Source organism: Passer domesticus, chromosome 19, assembly GCF_036417665.1.
Source record: "Passer domesticus isolate bPasDom1 chromosome 19, bPasDom1.hap1, whole genome shotgun sequence".
Taxonomy (NCBI): domain Eukaryota; kingdom Metazoa; phylum Chordata; class Aves; order Passeriformes; family Passeridae; genus Passer; species Passer domesticus.
Genome location: NC_087492.1, coordinates 3,297,978 through 3,319,218, shown reverse-complemented (window position 1 = coordinate 3,319,218; position 21,241 = coordinate 3,297,978). Strand labels below are relative to the sequence as shown.

Genomic DNA, 21,241 nt, shown 5'->3' with positions numbered 1-21,241 from the left:
TTGTGATTGCCTTTCAGGTAGGGCATGTGCATATTACTCCAATTATAATATTGGAGAGACTTAATCTTAAAAGTATCCTCTAAAAAAGGGCAATCACTCATTAATATTTTTAATTTAAAAACATTTCAATTAGCTGAGGGCTAGATGGAGTCCAAAAATTTAAGACACAGCCTGTCAAGTCCCTGAATAATTTGAATTAAACCTTTCCTTCTAGTCCAAATGGAACTGCTGAGTTAATCCCTTGTAGAAAACAGTAAGGTGAAGAAAATGGAAATTAAAAGCAGAGAAAGTGGAGCAGCAGCAAAGTCTGTTTCCCTCTGGGTATCTCACATCTGGGTACAAAGAGAAGCTGCCTGCCAAGAGGTGGAACTCTCTGAACACCAAGTGTTTCACCTGCTCCAGCAGCCACCCTCCTTCCTTTAAACCTCAGGAAGAATTTTGCAGTGGTTGCTGTGGCCTTTTCCTCTTTCCAAGCACAAGGTGGGTGAAAGAGCCAGTAAAGCAAAAGTCCTTCCCAGCACAGGCAGCACCCTGAGCCAGGCTCAGAATTCCTGATGCTCCTGCAGCTGCCCCTGCTGGGGGTGCCAGGGCAGGGGCAGCTCCTGGAGCTGAGATTTCAGCAGCTGGGTCCCTGCTTTTGGGGCTGACAGTCACCAGCCAGGCTGAACCTGAATACAAAGAAGTTGTGTTATGCAGATCTCCCTAACTGCTCATGTGTGACACACCTAAAAACAATATAAAATGAAAATACAGTAAAATGAGGCTAAACCAGACAAGGACAAGGAGGGATAGTTTTAAATCAAAACAGGGTGGACTCAGAGTAGATAGAAGGAAGAAATCTTTCATGTTGAGTGTGGTAAAACACCAGCACAGGCTGCCCAGGCTGTTTTACCACGCTCATCATCCATCCATCCATCTGGTGGTGGATGCCCCATCCCTGGAAGCATCCAAGGTTAGGCTGGACAGGGCTCTGAGCAATCTTGTCACGTTGAAGACATCCCTGTTTGCTCCAGGAGAACCTCTACAGGTCACTTCCAACCCAAACTATTCCATGATTCTGTCATACTTGTCATCAGTAAAGGTCACTGAGCTTTCCCAAAAGAGCTGAGGGGCCAGCACAGCCTGAGAGCCACATGCCACTTGCACACCCAGGAAAATTCCAGAACGCCTCCTCTGGTGGCAGAAACATGGGAAATAACTCGAAAAATGGAGATTTTTCCTACTGCTGCTTACAAGAGTTAAGCTGCTAACTAAACCCTATTAATCCCTGGACCTGTGCAGTTGCAGGTTCACAGCTGGGACGTGGAGCAGGGGCTGCCCAGGAGCCTGTGGTGCACAGGGGGTGCCCAGCACAGCCCCCCTGCAACCCAGGCTGCTCCACCGCACCAGGAATCTGGAAATAGCCCCGGGGTGCAAAGCCTTCTGTGAAATGCTGGGAAAGTGAGCCAGCTTTACAGGAAACAGCCACTGCTCTAAGCAAGAAACAGGTCTAAAATTAAAATTTCAGTTTGTTCATCTTTTCAAAGCCAAAATAGCATCTCATTCGATGAAAAAAAAAAAAAAAAAAAAAAAAGCAGAATTGGAAACAATCCTTTCAGTGATAAAATCCTTTCCAAATTTAAATTTCACTGTTTTTCTGACACGGTCTCAACCCCTTGCTCTGTTTCACATATCTGTTCCATATATGTTTTCTTTTTGATTGGGTTGCACAGAATTGTTTTGAAGGCTGTGTTTTACAGTGTTTTGATTACCACTTGGTGCTGATGTTGCGTGGTGTGATTTAATGGAAGCAGCTTTATTTTTTTTTTTTTTCCAAGGCTAGAAATAATCTGTCACAGCTGAACGTATATGTTCACATATCAAACGGGCCAAAAAGTTACCCATGGTTTCATATCCTCGGGCATGTCATAGAATGACCTCATTATTCTCATTTAGGTGCCCTCTTTCTTACAAAGGCTCCAAATATTGAATAGCCCCGTTATTACCCGCAGAAGGCGAGCTTTCAGGCGTGGTGCTAATGACTGCTTAATGGTGCTGTCTGTCAGCAGCACCGCGAGCTGGGCCAGCACACAAAGGAACAGTGGGGCTCCATTTAGGCTCCTCGTGTAACACTCACGCCTCTGCACGGCTTCCCAACAACAAACATCACTTTCAGAGTGTCAGAACACAGCAGCGAGTGCATCTCACCCTTCTGCGTGCTGTAATCCTGCTGTCACACAAGGTGATGAGGCCACACAACATATTGGGGTCTGTTCTGCAGCATGAAACCTCTGGGCTGTGAGAGGACTTGCTGGGAAAATGCATTCTTGAGTTCTTTTTTAATGTGGGTTGATAATTTGATTCATCTCCCATCAGCTATGTGAATGGTTAAATGGTTACACTGGTTAAAAAGTGCTTTCTTTTTTTGTTTTGTTCTGTTTATTATGTGCCACAGAGGTGTTTGTTATTGCTGGGTTCTCCCCACCTGAGCCCTCTGCAGTAACTCACAGCCACTGCTGATGGCAGCCCAGAGACAAGGCCAAGCACACTGGTTCCACAGTAAGTCATGTTTTATTTCTACTTTCCAATCCCAAACAGTTACAGTCTCATCCTCTTTGCTTCCCTGGTGTCCTACAGCCAGATGGTAAATTGCACTTTCTCCTCTGAAGGGTCTGCCAGCCAAGGCCTGGTTTTATTTTTAAAAAGTAGGTGTTTGAATGGTTGCTTTCTAAGTAACTTTAATAGGAATAAAGTATTATTTGAAAGGAGGACACTTCTCTTTAGGGAAAACAGGGCTTTTTGTAGGAAAAAAATTGTAAATTGTTGGTGAAAATACTGAATCAATGACACTTCTAGTTCGGAAAAATAGCATTTTCTGCTAATTTAAAATTAATAATATATAACTCTTTGTCATTGCAATGGTTTATTCATTTCATTAAGCCCCTGTACAACTGTTTAATTATTTAAATCTCTCACACCATTTTCAAGTTGATTTTAAACCAAAGCAAAGCAATGCAGTTCTCTGGAGTTTGTGCAGAGGGCACCAATGTACAACACTCTCAGATACCATGACAAAAAAAAGGCTGTTTCCATTCCACTTCTTTTGGCAAGACTGATGGACTTTCCAACATCTGAAACACAATAATTGAATAGTTTTCTGTATTGTGAAGCAGGAATGTTTAAAATGGACTAAGCTGATGTTTATCTTCCATACCAATGTTGAAAAGGATCTAAAGGTGGCTCACAAACATAGAGAACAAAAAAAACCACCTATTTTATTTTATTTTATTTTATTTTATTTTATTTTATTTTATTGTGTTTGTTAATATGTTTAGGTGATGTGTAGTAGTGAAATATGCTGTGTGCATGAATTCTCTTCCTGAAATTACCTGCTGTAAGAAGATTAGTTTGTCTTAGAAATTTAATTTGCTTACTTTAGGAGTGTATTATATTCCTGATACTTGTGACAATGATGGATTAATTGCAAGCTTGTGGGACATATCAGGTAATCATTGGATTTAGGGTTGAATCATAGGCAAGCATGGGTATTATTCCAACCCTATTACAGATTGTCACAGTCTTGTGTCTTCTTGGAAGATTTTTATTGACAGAGCTTAATCTACCAAAGCAATTTTCACTCATCTCATCAAGAAGTTTCCTTTTACATATAATCCATTACCTCTCTTGTTAAACCTGGCAGTTCTTCTTATGCACAGTTGACTTGGAATAACACATTTCCTCTCAGGTTCATACATTTTATTCACCTTATAATCTTATTAGCTGCTCTCCAGCTCTTCATTACTTACATGATCTTAAATGAGAAAGCAGGTGCTGATCCAAAGCCACAGACAGCTTAACACCAAGCAGAAATACAGGTAACAGGGGAAACCTGGCAGCCAACACAGCCAGACATCTTCAAAAAATCACCTCTTGTCCTACTGCCCTGCACTCAGTCCTTCCCAGCACTCCTCTCCAGCAAATATTTTTGTAGCATGCCTGAAGGGTTTCTACATTTGGGGTATTTTGAATACATTTTCCTGTACAAAAAGGAGGTACCTATTTTTCTCCTCCATATCTATCCCTTGAAGACAGTGCTAAGTAAGATCCAAGGTTTTTGTCAGTAATAGCTGCACATCAGTGTACAAATAGAAACAAGATGGAATTCTGGGCTTATGTGAAAATTAGTGATTTCCTTTTGACTACTTCAGGAAAGGAGGAATTAGAGTAATTTGGGGAGAGCTGAAATATATCTAAAATCAGCAGGCATCATTTTCAATGCCTATTACATATAAATAAAACAAACAGGAAAGTGACCTCTCAAAGATAAAAGAAACCAGACTAAAATCCTACTGTTATAACAGCTGAACTTTGGAGGGTGAGGCAAACAGGGACAAACAGGGACACTGTTAAATGCCATTCTGCTCTGCTGAACTCATGGCAGGTGCATGTCAGGTACCTGGAGTTCAAACTCTTGGAAGCAGCCCTAGCAATTATTCCCTCCAAGGAAACCAAAAGGAAGAGCAGGGAAAAGGGATAATAATGCCCATATACTTGGTATAAAGATGGAGCTGCCTTCCTTTGTAACTGAATAAAGAGCTGGAACTCCTAATAATGGCCAAGCCACTTCTAACATACCACACTTTAGCTCTTCTTTGTAAAGAATTGTTTCACTGGCGTCATTTCAGTCAAACATGTTGTGATTTGAGGAGCTTCTATCAGTGCTGGACTGGTGCCAAAGGAGTAGATTATAGCAGTTCCTTTTCTGGCTTTTCTAAATGGTGCAACTCACAAGTTAGCACTTAGCAGCTGTAATATAAATGTAGTTATAACAAGAGCTGTGTAGCTTGTCAAACCGCTTTGTAGCTAACAAAGGGAATGGGTTCGTTTGTACAATGTCTCCAAACTCTGTGTTGAAATGCTGAGTCTGTGACTCCAGCTCACAAACTAAGGACCTGCATCATATACAGTAGCTTGTATTTTTATGAATGTACATCTATGCAAAATTATGGGGAAATATGTGTATATCAAAAGCTGGGCAATGCTTTCCATTCAGTTTATGTGGATTTAGGTAGAGGAGGAACATGTTCTTTTAAATAAAACTAGCACTGAAATAAGGGTGTCCATGCACCTTTTTTACACAAATATTTTTAGTGCCACTAAAATATCCCACTCGGGTTCTGTTGGCACAACTCCCTCATTCTACAAATAGCCTGTTTCAGAAATGTCTAACAATTGTAGGAATAGCTGAATCTATCCTACTTATTAACTGGAGGGAGTGGAATCTGACTATCCAGACTTTGGAAAAGAAATTCTCTGAAGCCATCACAGAGGTAATTGGGCTTGGTAATTACTGCATTAGCTGCAAGTTTATTAAGGGCCACAAAAGGAAATGCTATCCTGGTGACCTTTGAGGCTGCATTTCACAGCATGTTTTCTACATGAGAACAAATGATGAAACTTGACTATTTCTGCCAAGTGAGTGGTAGCTATGGTGAAGATTTATAGCTGTAATCTGGTAATCTGTGGGGCTAATCATGCAGTTATAGAGCTGCGTGTCATTGACTCCAAAAGCCTGAAATGATCTAGCACTGTGTGGACTATGGTAAAAGAGTGCATTTTGTCATCTGCAAGGTTAGGAGAAATACAGCCTCTTTAGCAGACTGTAAAAGAGAGACAAGAGCTAATGTTTCTCAAAATAGCAGCGTGTTACATGAAATTTTACAAGAGTCAGAGAGCTAAGAAATGGGGACTGTCAGATTGGAAACCATTATGATTTTCCTCTTTTGTACTGCTTCAATAATTACATAGATTTTCTATTTATTTTTTTTGGAAATTATTTAAGTCGTGCTCACTTCATCTCTCTCAGAGCAGCAAACACAGAAGCAGACTAATAATGTAATATTGACATATTTAAGTGTTGGATTCTTTAGCTGAGAGCAGCATGTTCAGAATGTATCATGCCTGTAATGTGCCTGTGTTCCCTTATCTTTGTGTCACATTTTATTCAACAGTCAAGAAGTGCTAATAAAAAGTGCATATTTCAGTTGTTCTATTTTAGGTAAACATAACATGGTACACATTTTTTAAGCAATGCACATTTCTACAAATAGAAATCAGGGTGGCAAACACTTTGCTTCTCTTCTTAATTAACCTATCCTTGCCAAAACTGCTATGTTCTTCAGCATGAGCAAGGAATGAGACTGATGACTGAAAATTTAAATTAATGCTTTTTCTTGTGATCTTTTGGCTGTGAACAAGAGCAGTTTCCACCTCCCATCTGATGCATTCCCTAGCAAAAGCAGCAGTGTGAGCCTGGGTGCACGTGCAGCTGCAGGGAGTGAGGGAACAGACACATTTGTATTGTCTTGGCTTTGGAGCCAGCTCACCTGGGAAGGGGACACGCTGCCCAGCCTGCAGCAGGTCTTGGCTCCTGCTCTGCCTGTCAAATCCAAGTTCTTAAATAGCTGTTTAGAGCAGGGGCTGAGGTCCAAAAGGCAGGCAGTGATGTGTAGATCACCTGAAATGTCATGATTCCACATGACACGTTTGCTCCCTTCTCCTCCCCACCTGCTCAGCCCACAGGTCTGTTTTAAATCAATCTTTTCACCTCTCCCAAGACTCACAATTTAAGCAGAGCAGACACTGACAAAAACAGATTTATAATGAAGCTGGTGGCCATTAAATATCAGCCTTCCACCAGAGGTGACCTTATTGTAAAGTGTTGTACAGTGAATTTATTTTGACTTTGCCCATTCTCTACCGCATCTTGCACACTGGCAGCCAAGGCAGTGGTGGTGGGAGGTCTGAGAATAATGCCCACATCTCCCTTCATTACAGCTGCACTTCACATCCCAGCAGCCTCCAAGCCTCAGGGATATCACATTCATTACCTCTTTCAGACACATGTATTTTACATATATGGCTGAAAGGTGATTAGAATCCCTGACACAACAGTGTTTTATCTGGAATGCAACCATGAAAAATACATGCCTACAACAAAAAAGACATCCTACATCCTTCTCCTAATTGATTTAAGCTACAAAGACCAGCTTCAGTTTTCCCAGGGCACGGGAACAACCAGGAAGACACAAATTGCATGTTTTCAAATCTCCTCATAAAAACTGCTTGACAGGGGGTTGAAAGCAGACTTTTCTGTTTCTCAGATGTCCTAGTCCTGTGAATGTCATCAGTCAGCAGAAGCCCACGTGCCACCACCTGATCATAAAGAACAGTTCTGTAACAACCCTCATTTCATGCTGCTGATTCCAGCCCATCATAAATCAGCCACACCACGAGTAATTTTGGAAATAATTGTCTGCTCCAGAGCTCCTCTCTCCCAGCCCAGGTGCCACACAGCTGCAGCCACACGCAGCCCTGTCCTGCTGGAGTGGGTTAGAGTAGTGATGCTCCCTGAGTGCTTGGAAAATCTTTAAAGCTGCACACAGTGCAGTGGTTTTAAAAACACTATAAATGGAGTCAGCTCTGCCTTGAAACAGATGCTCTCTGCAGATGGAAAATGGGATAGCAACTGCTACTTCACTGAAAGCTGCCTGGAAATGCAGCAGGTGATCCCAGCACTGATCCTCAGGTGCACCGGGCACTCTGGTCCTTTCTCTCCCACCCTCTTCCTGATATCCAGCTTTAATATCCAGCCCTGAGCAGGGTTTGCTGTCACTGATGGCTGTTTGTGCAAATGAATCAGCACAGCACATCTGATGTTTTGACTTCAGCCTTGTGTGACCCCTGTGTTCCTTAGCCAGGTCTTGCACAGCAACTTTGAATAATGTCCTCTCAAAACCTGTGGTCAAAAGTGTCCTGGGCTGGTTGTGCTGGTCCAGCCACCCTCAGTTAACAGCAGACAGATCAGCCTTAGAGAAAGAACCCCAGCCACATCTCACACAGGAGCTTAATTCAGTCCAAAGCTGCTAGAACAAAGTAGAAAAGCAAAAAAAAAAAAATATATATATATAGTTGTGTTCTGATGCAGAGCTACCTAAATTAGAAAAATCATGTTGAAATCCAGAGTAGTGATAGAAATGCCCCAAATTACCAGCCAAATGAAAGTGTTTTGGGATATCTGATCCTTCTTATCAGGTTGGCCCAGCTGCACAATTTCCCATCTCCAATTATACCAAAAGGCCCACACTTCCTCCTTCATTAATGCCTTTGAAGGATTTAATGAGTTACTTCATCAGGTTAATAAATCCCCTCAATAATTTCATTACACTTTGATACTGTTATTCAAGAGGTGCAGCTAACAAATGATCATCATTTGTATTTCTTGACAAAATAACTTAGTTAATAAATTTGGCCCATGAAATTCAGAATTCATAAATAAACCATGGGGAAAATTGAATGTCTGTGTGGAGGAGGTTTTTTTTCCTATTTCTGGTTAAGGTTCCATTGGAAATCCTCTGTCTCTTGTGCAATAACTTCAGGCTAAGGAGAGCTGCAGGAGGGTGGTGCCTTTTGGCAGTGTCCTGCTTCCCACTGAGTGCTGAGGGGGAGCCCAGCTGCTGCAGCACATGTGCCACTGGACATAACCCACATTCATTTGCTCCAGAACTCCCTCAGGTTTAAAATCCAGCTTCATAAAGGCTGTTCCATTCCTTGAGGCTAAGCTCTTTAGCTGATTTTGACCAGGTGCAGTGACACTGTCAGAAATAAGCATTCTATTCTGGAAATTATTTTAAAACTGAATTGAATTGGTTGCCATGCCATTTTTTTTTTCCTGTGGCATTATAGTAAATGACATCATCAACAAAATAACCTCAGGGGCAAGGGTGTTTTCAGAATCCTAACCTCTGAATGGCCAGCAGTGTTACAGCTTCCTATGACCAGATTAATAATATTTATGGTAGGTAGACTGCAAGAATGGGATCATACTATTTATTTACTTACTGTTGAAAGCCACCTCTGGCAAGAACAAATTTCCCATTAATCACCACCTTATCTCTGTAAGAAAGAGTTACTCTCAAGGACATCTGTATTATTCCCATTGTTTTATTAATACAAGAATAGCTCTGCTGTGGATTTTTTGACATTGAACTTTATTTATTTTCTAGATTTTCTTTTTAAAGGGGAGCTGAAATGCTTAAATAAACATTGAACTTTCTTAATAAATGAACTAGTCAAGACTGCAACTGTAGCGATAAGATCCCAGTATTTCCCTGAATATATTTTTATGCAAAGAAACTGCAAATCAGTATTTTTTCCTTTTTTTTTCTTTTTTTTTAATTAAGTGAAACTCGAGTTATGAATTTTGAGTTTCTTCTGGGACTGCAAATGACCTTGTTAAGTTGTGAGAGTGCCAGAAAAATGGTGCCCTCCAGTCCAGGGTGTCAGAGAAGTGAAGCCAATTTCTGAGCTCAGGTCTTGTAATAAAAACATGCATATTTCTCTCTCCTTTCACATAGGCTTTAGCCAGCATTTGAAACATTACCTATTGGGCTGCAGGATGATTTATTCTTCTAATTTTTCAAGAGCATTACATAATATATTTTCAACTTTAAAAAAGAAATTAATGTAGATCCAGCAGAGAACAATATCAGCAAAATTCTCTTTCATGTGAGAAAAGCATTAGTGGAAAACCTTCCACGAGCCTTGTGCAGTACCAGAATGGTTGTGCCAGTAGAAGGGGTAGCAATTAATGTTAATTTGCTGTTTAATTAGGTGTCCAGTACAGAACAATGGTGAGACACCTGTGGGTGGGAGCAGACCCAGACTGTCAGGTGGACACAGCCACTGCAGCCTCCCAAAGTCAGGCACTGCTCCCACAGCAATGGCTCTGCAGCCTGCCAGGTGTGCTTTGGGCAGTAATTTGTTTGCACTCCTTTGTTTAAACAGAGTAAAGGGCTCTGTCCCCTGTCCTGCTGCTCAGTGCAAACCGTGGGGTGTGAGGATGCTCTGGGAGGAGTGCCAGCCCTGCAGCTGGGTCTGTGTGGCTCCAGCAGCCAGCCCTGCTCAGCTGGGCCCTGCTGAGAGCTGGGACCCCCCTGCCACAGGCTGAGGGTGCCAACCCCACACCCAGCAGTGAGAAACACCCCCGTGACAGGGGTGAGCACTGCCAAAAAACCCCACAGCATTTCCATCTTCCTGCATTTAAATGTTTGAGTTAATAACATTCATGGGGCAGCATGGGAAAAAAAAAAAAAAAAACTTAAATACATCATTTGTCATCTCAGGCTACTGAATTACACCATTACTGAAAGGGACACAGAGAAATGTGTCCAATAAACAGAGCATAGTTTGCACAATTTGCTTTGCATTTCCCCACATCCTGCAACAAGAACAGGGCAGTCAGGCTCCTTAATGATCATAATGTATGTACAGAAAGAGCAGCTCCCTGGGGGCTCCTGATTAATCAGGAAAATGCTCATTTGTTCTGGCAGAAGTGATGTGCATCTAGGCAGGGCAAATGATGAACCCTAAGTGCACACATCAGCCATCAAGGCCCAAAAGTTCCCATTCACTGAACTCATTTTCCCTCTAAGAAATAACACTCCATGTCTGAGCACTTGTTCTGTCCCAGTTCCAGTAGGGTTTGGTCTGACAAAGGCAGGAGGAGGCCCCACATCCATTTCAGAGACTCTGAATGCATTCAGCTCCCAAATGAAGACATTGCTGCTGCTTGCTCAGTTACCCTGTTCAGGGGAGGACACGAGGCCTCAGCTGCTCTATCTGATCACTCTGCAAGATACTTGGGAACAAGCTGGCAGATTTAAAGGATTTTTCACCAGCTGATCTAAATCCCTGCCTGTTTTTCAGTCCCCAAGAAGCTGCCCACTGATTGCAATCCTTCCTCCACTCCATCACAGCCATATTAATTCCATGGTTTGGCACAGCTGTTGCCATCTAGAAGTCTGCAGTGTGGCATTTGAAATCTTTATTTCAGATTTTATTTTCTATTCTGAGTTGGAAGTTTGCTAGTGATGAGGTGAATCCTCTGTGCCTGACACGTATTTCCCTTGGTGATCATTTTTAAATTAGCCACAGAAAGGACAAACTAAAAGCAGATGTGTCATATTTTTCCTCTGTGTGTTTGGAAGCTCACTCATGGAAATATCTTTGTCAGATAAATGAATTCCAGGTTACTGGGATAAACAGATGCAATAAAATACTCATGAGTAGAAGAAACCCTTACAAAAATGTGATCCAACAACTCTTCAAGGAAATTGCCATGTAAGAGATCCAGCTTTGAGGCTTACCTCAGGCTTTTGCATAACATGATAGTTTGTACTTTAAACTGGAGAAAATGTGATGGGATCTTTTGATATTTTTCCTCTTGCTTTTTCAATTTCATGGGATCAGCAGAAAGGGAAGGGAACCAAAGCTGAACTAATGCTGTGCTTTTGCCTCCACCACTGCCTGAGCAGGGATTGCTTGGTGGAGAACTGAGTATCTGCTCCCCTTCTTATGGGCATCTCACAATTGCCAGAAAATGTGCATTTTGGACTTATTTTCAGCATAACATGAGAAAGAGGAAGACCAGAAACAAATGAGAAGGCTGTAATATAATAAAAAACCAGTAGTTATTTAGTTTGGCTACTGATTTATTAATGTATTATAGTTAAGCACTGAGGAATAAACCCTCACTTAAAAATGTTCCTCAGCTCTAGGCAAGATTATTTACAGGAAATAAAAACAGTTAAAGAATTAGAATGAAATCCTGCACGTACTGAGTCAACAGAAATGTGGCCACCGACCTCATTAGGCCAGGTTTTAGCTCCAGATATCTACAAAGAACCACAATGCTCTTGCAGTGTGACTAGCAGATTAATATCTGACAACACCAGTTTATCTTTCCCTACAGAATCCTTAATTTTTATGCAGCCAGCCTAAAAACTTTGCTCCACAAGTGTGTGTTTCAATGCAAACCAGACAATGTTCCCTGCTCCTTTCAGGCTGTTTGCTCACTGTCACCATTCCCATTTGGCTTAAGCACCTCCTGAAATTATTATTTTGCCTCCATGTCCCTTACAAGAATATTTTTCCTCTGAGGTATCTGCTTTCTCAGCAGCAATTTTAAGGCATTTCAGGCTACAGAAGAAATATAAAATAAACCCTGTGCTCATATATATCATAAAGAACATGATCCTTTAACCCTGTCCTTGGAAAACCCATCAGCATTTGCTGTCCTTCAGTGATTCTCCATATGCTTTTGCAAGGAACATTTTGCACCTGCCAGCACAACACAGGACAAGCAGCAGCATTGCAGAAGGAAACATTAACTAATTTACACAAAGCCTTAGGTGGTCCATTAGCCCTTCATAAAAACAGGAATGTGTAATTACTGCATCCACGGACAGAATTAAATTTGATGGACTACAAAGAAGCAATGAGTGAAACAATTAACAACAAAGCCCAAATAAACTGCTCTGATGGGGAGCCACGGCCTGGCTGAATGGGTCTGGCAGCTCAGGTTTCCCTCTGCTGTCCCCAGGGATGTGCCATCCCAAACTTTTCACTCAGTGCAGACAGGTGAGCTCCTGTCAGAGTCACTGCACCTGCTGATCTATTGTAGGTCGTGTAAGAGACAACCAACAGCCAAATAACCTGCTCTGCACAGGAGTTCCCTTCTAGCATCATTAATTCCATCAATCCATTCTTTCTCCTGTGTCTCTGGACAAATGGTTGCTCCTCCAAGCCTGATGCCATTTTAGGAGGATGCAGCTCAGTGGAGCACCACTGCCAAGGGGGCAATGCAGCAGTTGCTGTCCTGAAAGCCTGATGGAATAGCTGCTCCACAGGCTTCAGTTCATTAAGGTAATTGCAACTGCTCTGTGGCACAGTGCACAGTTACATTTGGGATGGCAAAATCCATCCAAAAGGAAAGCATCTCCTCTCTGCAGCTCTCCAGCCAGGCAGGTTAATTGTGAGTACTTTGCAGTGCCTGTGGTGAGGCAGGAGCCTGGGGGGCTCTGTCACAGCTCCCGTCCACAATTTGATTTAATGCCCTCCATGAACAATTGCATCTCAGTGCTTGTAATAAGGAAATGTCATAAAGGTACCTGCTGCCTGGTCCAACATCTTTTGGCTTTGACAGGTCAAATTTACAGCTTTAATTCAGCAGCCTGGAAGCTTGGTATTCTGTACACACACAGGGAAGGGCTGACAGAACAATATTTTATAAAAGTTCACCTGTGTTCAGCGACTCATGGAGGATATAACCCCTTGGACCTTGTGAAATTCCCACTCTAGATTGTCCAGTGGCAAATTACAAAGTTCTAATCAAACCCTGGATGTATTCACTGGAATGTTTTGCTTCTGTAGCATAAAGAGTTGAACTTTCAGCAGCTTGAACAAGGGCTCAGTGGGGTTCTCTCAGCTGTGAGCATCCCCAGCAGGAGGAGGAAAGGGTCCTTCAGAGCAAGTCTGATCTCCCTGATACCCAGGTGAGATAAACCCCCCAAAGCAGCACAGCTGAAACCCAGAGCTAAATGTGGCTCTGAAAGGTGCTGGGGCACTCTGGACAAACCAGCTCTGGGATTTCCCTGCTGTGCCAGTGGCTGCCATGCCCAGGACAATGCCACCCTGGTGGGCAGGAGCTGGGGAAGGGAGGAGACCCCCAGGCCCTGCCCAGGCTGCTCTTTGACACTGTGCTCCTTTTGCAACCCAATTTACCTTTTACAACCCTGCTCTGCTCCTGCTGTGTTCCCAGAGGTCACGTTGGGGAATGTCACAAACTGCAGGCACTGCAAATGTCCCCAATCTGGGCAGGAGATGCAGCTGTTTAATGAGCCCTGCTGTCATTACAGCAAAATTACTCAAGGACTTCCTTAAAAAAGCCTCTTATTTATAGTAACATAGATTACCTTAATGTCTTTTAACTGGGAGGTGCTTTGATTTACTGCACAAATATTACAAGATGGTCCTGAAATAATGGGAATTTAAACAGAATCTATCAAGGAAAATATAAATATTGGATGGGAAGAGAAAAATAATTTGTTGAAATCTTTGGCAAAAGGAGTATTCTTAGTATTCTCTGCACTTCTGAGCTGGAATTTTACAGCACATCTTGCATATGGGAATCAGTGCAAGTGTGTACTCTGGTACAACTTTTGCATTGTACCAGTTTTTATTTTATGGCATTAGTTTTGGTCTGTGCTTTAATCTCTAGTGCAGAGATTAAAAATTTCATTTGTACCAACCTCTCAGTGTGTCAGTGCAGGCTTCCTTGTGCCAGATAAACACAGTCTAGAACTACAGCTACACATCCCTGTTTGAACAAGAAAAATATTTGAAGTGTTGAATAAAGCAGATATCTGAGGCATGCTGATTTAAACCTGGCCAGGTCCTTGTGTTCCTACAGGGGATAATTATAGGTGAAATCTTCAACAGAACTGTATTAATCAGAGTGGGATCATCTGCCAGTGCCCTTCCCGTCAAAACTCAAACAGCAGCAAGGAAATGAAGCAGTAATGACAGGCCTTCCATTTAGCCACTAAATATCTTTTCTTAGGTATCCATATTTTAATGAGATTTGCGTGCTTTTTAAAGTAGGAGACATTTTGATGATCTTAGATACAGTCTCTAATTAAACTTTCTGTAATTAACCTTGGTTTATCTAGGTCAAATGCCAAGGAATTGGAGGAAGCCAGGTTAAGCCCTGCTTGAAGACATTCAGGGAAGACAGTGTCTAACAGCAGGTTTCTAAAGCAGGACAGAAGGATGTCCCTGCAGCAGAGATCCCTGCTCTGAGGAGCAGAGCAAGGAAAGCAAAGCCCAAGGCTGATGGGGCTGTGTCAAGGCTGGAGGGCTGGATGTGCTCCCAGCCCAGCAGCCCACGAGCCTCTTCCCCTGGCTTGGTTGGAAATTCTTGCCTCTCTTGACTCATTCAATTTTTCCCCAACCTTTGATGAGATTCCCATATGGGATGTGGCATCTGTGAGCCACAGATTACTTTAATCTGAAAAGAATGGTTTGGAAAATATACAGCTGACATAAATATACTGAGTTTTGAATGTCTTCATTCTCACATGCCAATGTATAATGTGGCATCCCAGAAAAATACATTTAAAATAATAATTGTAATGAATTTGTAGAGGGTCTGGCTCCTGTCTCACAGACAGATCTATGCCATGCTCTCCCTTGCTACATCTGTGAAACATCCATTATTTTTCCATGGTGTAAATGATCCCATTTCTGTTGCTTTCCCTGCAACACAATGCCACGTTCATTCCTCCTTCGAAAATTTCTGGAAGAGAAGCAATTTGTAAGAATGACAGGAAAATGGCTTCTCATCTGTGTACACCACAGCAATCTGACACACAGAAAGAGGCTCTGGTGACTTACACAAATCCTAATTCCCACTGAGTTTCAAGCAGTCCAGATTTGAAAAGAGAGAAAAAAATATCCAAACTGACATCAACCAATTTGATCATAAAGATTCTAATTCAGCACAGGTTAATTGAGAAGTCAGATTTACTGCTATCACTTCTGGAGAGGAGGGAGATAAGTGAACACAATGACTCTTTATCAACAATATGGGGACTTCATTTAAAGAGAGAGCATTAGGTTACAGGCTGGAAGATTAGCAGCAATCAGCCTGCTCTCAGAAAAGAAAATGCACTGGGTGATAAAGATAGAAGGCAGGAAGCTGGGTGCATAGAAATGAGGTTTGATGCCAAATATTACTGGTCAGATCTGAGCTATCTGTCAAGCTGGCACTGATCATTGCTGATGCACAATTATTATTACTCACCTGTGATCAGGTCATTTACCACTACCAAGCCAATGGCTCCTCCCACCCATTTCATTTGTTAATGGCATTTTAATGAAAAAAAAGTCCATCTAATACCTCTTTGAGATGACTAACCATTGTGTAATAGTACATAATGGTATATGAAATACATTTTCTTTTTCCCAATCACCCATAAAAGATATCAGCTGTTATTCTGTTCCTTACCACAACCCCATAAATCTGAGTGCAGTTCTGCCTTTAGAGGTGGCAGGCTTATTTTTCCTTTTTCTTTGTGTGCCATGTGTTTTCCATACCAAAAGTGCCTGTTTTGTTGCAGTGACAGAAGGAGAATTTAAAGGGATGCTGGAGGATCATAAAGACTTCCCTCTATCCAATCCCAAGCATGCATTCACCTTACTGTTCTGCTGACTAAAGAATTAGAAACTATTAATATTGTCTCTGCTGGCAGGTCAGAAAAATACTTATTCTGTAGTCGAGCAGATTAATCCAAAGGGGAAAATAACCCTGCAAAGCCCTGCAAAAGCTGCTGTCTAACCAATCCACTTCCCAAAGCCAGATGTTTCCAATCTGTTTCAGTGTTAATCTCATGATATGTCTTTTTATGCCTACTGAAATGATTTCAGCATGCATTGAACTATTAGAGAATCCATATAATTAGAGCAGCTCTTATTTATGAAGGAGCTTTTGGACGAAGCCCTGTCAGTGTGTTTGTGAGCCATGTGCTCATGTTCGTTATTGAGGCATGTTGGGACCTCTCCCCATGAGGTTTTTTGATGGGCTCTGGATCCTGCCCAGCTCTGGCTCCTCTTGATGAAGACACTCCTAGTGAAATCAGGGGCAGGATAACAGTGGGGAGGTGGACAGAGGTTGAGGTCAGAGGTGCAGGTTTTTAGAGATGGGTATGGAAAGCAGATTTGCAAACGAAGGCACTGCAAGCCAGGCTGAGATCTACTCCAGCAAAACCAGGGTAACCATGAAAGGTGGTTATAGTTACCCATTGGTCCTGAAAACTGCAGGGATTATTTTCCTTCTCACACACACCTCCTCAGATCTTTTCTTGGCATGACTTTGGTCTCCTCTGATAAAGAGCTGGCTTGAAATACAGCAGCCAGGCTGTGAGTTCTTAGCCAAGATCCCTTCCATGACAGGTGCTGATGGGCTCTGCTGTGGAGAATAATGGCTTGTGAGAGGAAGGTCACAGCAAGGGTCAGGAGGCAGCTCAGAAAGCCTTGCATTTCATGTCAAGGCTCTTAAAGGGTCTGGGAGGGCTGCAAAAACTTTCCTCTGGGGCTGCTCACTGACAGATCAGTGTCTTGGTTATGAACTGATTTTGATAAATCATGTTGATCTACTATTTACATGTGGCTTTAAGAGAGCTGATGGTGAGCCATGCATTCCTGTGGCATCCTAGAGCAAATCCATAGGGAAAAAAGTGGATTGTGCCTTGCTGTGTGTCCTGCTGGCACACAGGACAAGGCAGCAGCACCACAGCAGGAGCTGCCCAGCCTTCAAGTGCCACTCTCTCTTCCCACCTTGTGGATCTCCACAGACATCCCAGCTCCCCAAGGGCCATTTAACCCCTGAATCCTTCAGCAAAGCCTCTCTGCCTAACAAGCAGGCAGCAGATTTTGTCTGTGGGAACTGGCTGGCAGAGAATACGTGCAGTCTTCTGCATCTGTGCTTACCCACACAGGGTGAGGAGTTTATCGTGGGGCTTAAGGATGATTCCTTTCTAAGTGTGGTATGAGATGAGGAAGAGGAATCGGTTTGAAATTAAAATGAGGATTTTTCAACTCGTCCTTAATATTTATAAGGCTCCTTTTGCCTTACAGACAAAATCCTCAAGGAGAAGATGGAAAGCTGTTCATGCTTATTTCTTGTGCCTTTAGTTCAGCTTCTCATTGTTTATATTATTCTAAGCAAAATAACAGTTCTGGAAATGCAGTCATTTACAAAATCCAGTCTACTAAGCCTTAAACAGCAGAGACATGTCCTGCTATGTTTGTTCCTTTGTTGTTGCTATGGCATTACCACACATTTTTCCATGTAGGAAAGGAAATCCCGTGGAGACCAGATAATAAAGGCTTGAATTTCCAGGGCACAGTGTCCGTCTCGCCTCTTGACCTGTTTGACACCCTCTTTCACCAAACCTGCATTCACTGAATCCAAATAAACAGCCAGCCATCAAAGGAAATACTTAAAAAGGATTGTTCATGGTTAGCCTTGATGAAATATACATTGGAAAAGCTGCATTTTAATCACGTTTGGAGTTCTGCATTTCAAAAATGGTTTTGTTTAACTACATCAGACTTGTCATTCAGGGAAGTTTCCTTCCGTAGGATGCCTGCATTTAAAAGTCAAGTTAACCAAACCCAAACATATTTCCCAGGAGGCTGCAACAAACCAGACAAGCATCTCACACACTCAGCTCTGACCTCTGTGCTGCACCAGGTGTATCCCTGCTCTCTGCAAGATTCCAAGGTGCTGCATGTTTATACAACATCCCCAGCTCTCTACAGGGTGTCGTGAGGATTCATCAAAATCCCTGCACGTCACTTGTTGGAAGAAGCTTTGGCTGGAACTCCCCACTTGGCTCGACATCAGTTTGCAAACATTAATCCAGTGTCCCAGTCAGCCTGCCCTGCCTGAATCCCCTGAGCATCCTGGGCTGCACAGAACTGTTGTGCCTTGTTTTGTCTTAGAAATAACTATTTCATAGTGTTACCTGAAATTATCCTTTGCATGTAAGTTAGAATTGATGAATGAATACAAGTTTGTTAAATGCTCCAGTTCATTTATCCTGGGTGAATTTTTCAGTACCATCATCTTCAGCTTTCTTTAATGAAGATCTAGCTATAATTACAGCAAAGTGTCACCTGTTGCTGCAGTTATTAGGGAGGAATGTGCACTTCAGAACTGACTAAAGAGCAAATATCTCAGACAGAATTATTTGATGCAAAATGATGAGGTTATTTTGGGCCAAACTTCTTGGGCATCATTTGCTGTGTCTCCCACTGCTGTCATTTTTGTGTGACACAGTTCAAAGGCACAGACAGATTGAAAGGGCCGTGTATCCTCTCATCTCTTGAAGCCACACATCCCTGTTGCACACAGGATATTGCAGCCAGAGCACACAGCCAGCCAGCACAGGATAATCTGCCACAGGCAACATACAGCTTGTGGCCTTCCAAATTCTTCAGCCAGCACAGGAAAACAACCAGCAGCCTCACAGACTTAATGGACTTTTAATGCATTTGATGGATTCTGCATCAGCAGTTTCTAATGGAACATCTAAAGAGGGAAAGTTCCCTTCCCATGGAGATTCTGAGGAGAAAATGAACTGACAGTGCAAAGGCTCCTCTTTGTAACACTGGATGCTGTGCAGGAACACTCAGGGGCCAGACCTGAGCCTTCATCTCTTCTGAAAGAAACATCCCTGAGTTCTCCAGGGTCAGAGCTGGGCTGTGGCTGAGCCACAGGCTGCTCATGTCCCACAGCAGCCAGCAGAGGCACAAGGCAGCAGAAAACTGTGACCTCCTTGGTCAGGACCATTGAACCCAAGTCCCCAGAGCTGGTGAAGAGGAGGCACAGAAACTGGGGCTGGGAATCTGCTCCTATGGCCAGAGGGAAGCTGTGGCTTTAGACAGAGTTGTTCTGCAGTTACCAGGAAGACAAAGCCTTAAATTCCTTTGTTGAATCCATACAGGCAGCAGTGTGACACATTCCTCCTAGTCACATATCCTTGACTTTGCTACTTTTGCATAATCTTTGAACTTCAGCTATTGATAAATAAATTGATTTGCAAAGCACAGAGTAAATCACCATTCAGTGCTCAGCTGCTATTGTGCCACTCATTTGTAAGGCAGCTTTCAAGCATTTTTTAAAATCAGTTTGGCTTGACATTTTGTTTTCCTACTATTATTTATGAGCTCTATCTTATGAATGGATTATGTAAAATAGTTTAATTCCAGTTGTTGTAATTTCTCAGATGTCATCATACAAAAGCTTGGTTTGAGTAGAACACTCAGGTCCAGATTTTGTTCTCAGCTGTGCTGATAGCAAATTAGACCATCATCCACAGGGATCAGAAGGGTTTTCCTCAGATTTACAACTGGTATGAGCTTTTAGGAAAAAACATTTGAGCACTGCTCTGCTCAGAGTAAGCAAAGGCACATTGCTGCCTTTCAGCAATGTTCTGCAGACAGGGCCAAGGCACTGAGCCACTGTCCTCAGCTCAGAAACTGAACCTGGTGATTCTTCCTGCAGGGCATTATGAGCTGCATTCAGATTGACTTGACTGCTTTTGTTGTAATGGCAGAAATGGGGATGGGTGGATTTTAGAACAGTTGCTTTCTAAGGTTTTGGATGCACTCAGTCACTTCAAAGCAACTAAAACCTCGGCAGCTATTTAAAGCAAAGCACTTCAGTCCCCTTTTGATGGCAAGTGTTAGCTCTTCTCTGAGACAGCAGGCTACTGCTGTAGTGAACCAACAGCTCTTAAGCCTTTGCAGATGACAAAAATTGTGCCAATTATTACTCTCCATTTCACAGGTTTCTCTGATCTCTCAGCATCTGACTTTGCACCTGAGTGTGGAGCAGAGCCCATGTAAAAACAAGAGTAAAACCTCTCATTTTGTTGCTAAGGAGCATTTGGGATGTACTATTGCTATTTATTTCCCTATACAAAATGCTACTTCATTTCCTGAGATGAAACATGTGATGTGGCCTGCAGCAGGTGCAGATGAGGTGAAGGATCATGCAAAGCAAAGAGAAAAAAAGAGTAACTACAAATTTCTGCTTTGTGTGGCTTGCTCAGGTTGTTGCTCTGTGGTTGCCTGGACTCGGGTCACTCTGTCAGGGCTCAGCTCCTGCACTCACCCTGTGTTTTACTGGAGCCCAGCCTGGCACCAGAGCAGGAGCTGGGAAGCCTCACAAGGAGCCAAACAGGTGACATTTGTCATCCCAGCACACAGAACTGGGCATGGCTCATTTCTGTGACATCCTTGTGACAGCACAGAGCCATGAAGATGACAGATGTCACCCAAACCATTACAGGGCAGTTTTTCAATGGCTGTAAACACAGAGCAAGGCAATAGACACCCAGTTGTGTGTGTAAATGAAGCAATTCCAGCCACAGGCGTGGGGACTGCACCTTTCCATCCTTTCCCTTGGCAGCCCTTTCCAGGTGTTCCTGCCTGTGCATCCAGGCAGGGAGAGCAGGCAGGACCTGATGGCCCAGGCTGGTGCCTGAGGCCTCTCCCTCAAAGTTTTGCTGGTGCTGTGCTGCCCCCAGCACAGCTCTTCCCTCTTTGGACTACAGAGGGCCCAAAGACCAGCCTGTGTTGGAGCAGGGAGTAATCCTGCACAAGGCCTTTAAGAGTAATTCATCCTTATTTAGAAAGGCATGTTATTCCAATGGCATCCCATGCCAAACATGATACAGTTTAAATGTTCCTCACTGGTTACAAATGTGACCTTCATTAACTCATCTTTGTGCAAGGAGTTCTACGGGAACAGCTCATTGCATTTTCAATTTAATTTAATTTGAATGATAATTTA

The 21,241-nt window shown here is 42.7% G+C and overlaps 2 protein-coding genes and 1 long non-coding RNA gene across 9 annotated transcripts in view; 1 reads left to right on the top strand and 2 right to left on the bottom strand.

The window, feature by feature from the left end:
- The window catches only part of LHFPL7 (LHFPL tetraspan subfamily member 7), a 57,017-nt gene that overhangs the window by 3,113 nt on the left and 32,663 nt on the right, over positions 1–21,241 (bottom strand). The window lies entirely within an intron of this gene.
- SPATA22 (spermatogenesis associated 22) overlaps positions 1–21,241 on the top strand; it is a 41,438-nt gene that overhangs the window by 8,986 nt on the left and 11,211 nt on the right. Inside the window, exons 9-10 of one of the 4 annotated variants that reach the window (XR_010349209.1) lie at positions 2,435–2,538; positions 17,733–19,381. Coding sequence is in view for 1 of the 4 variants with exons in the window: in XM_064394290.1 (XP_064250360.1) it covers positions 2,435–2,482 (48 nt within the window). In the remaining 3 variants the exon portion in view is untranslated. Of the gene's footprint in view, positions 1–2,434; positions 7,925–17,732; positions 19,382–21,241 lie in introns of those variants that run through there. The other 3 variants (XR_010349210.1, XR_010349208.1, XM_064394290.1) reach the window with 3 other exon arrangements.
- LOC135283460 (uncharacterized) lies at positions 10,315–20,673 on the bottom strand. Of its 4 annotated transcripts, XR_010349215.1 has the most exons (5): positions 20,561–20,673; positions 16,724–16,843; positions 14,130–14,197; positions 13,794–13,852; positions 10,315–13,089 (listed from the first exon to the last, which is right to left on the bottom strand). It is a non-coding gene; the product is annotated as an uncharacterized LOC135283460 (long non-coding RNA). The 4 variants fall into 4 exon arrangements; XR_010349212.1 differs by lacking the exons at positions 10,315–13,089; positions 13,794–13,852 and having other exon boundaries at positions 13,969–14,197; positions 20,561–20,658; XR_010349213.1 differs by lacking the exons at positions 10,315–13,089; positions 13,794–13,852; positions 14,130–14,197 and adding an exon at positions 14,472–15,175 and having other exon boundaries at positions 20,561–20,658.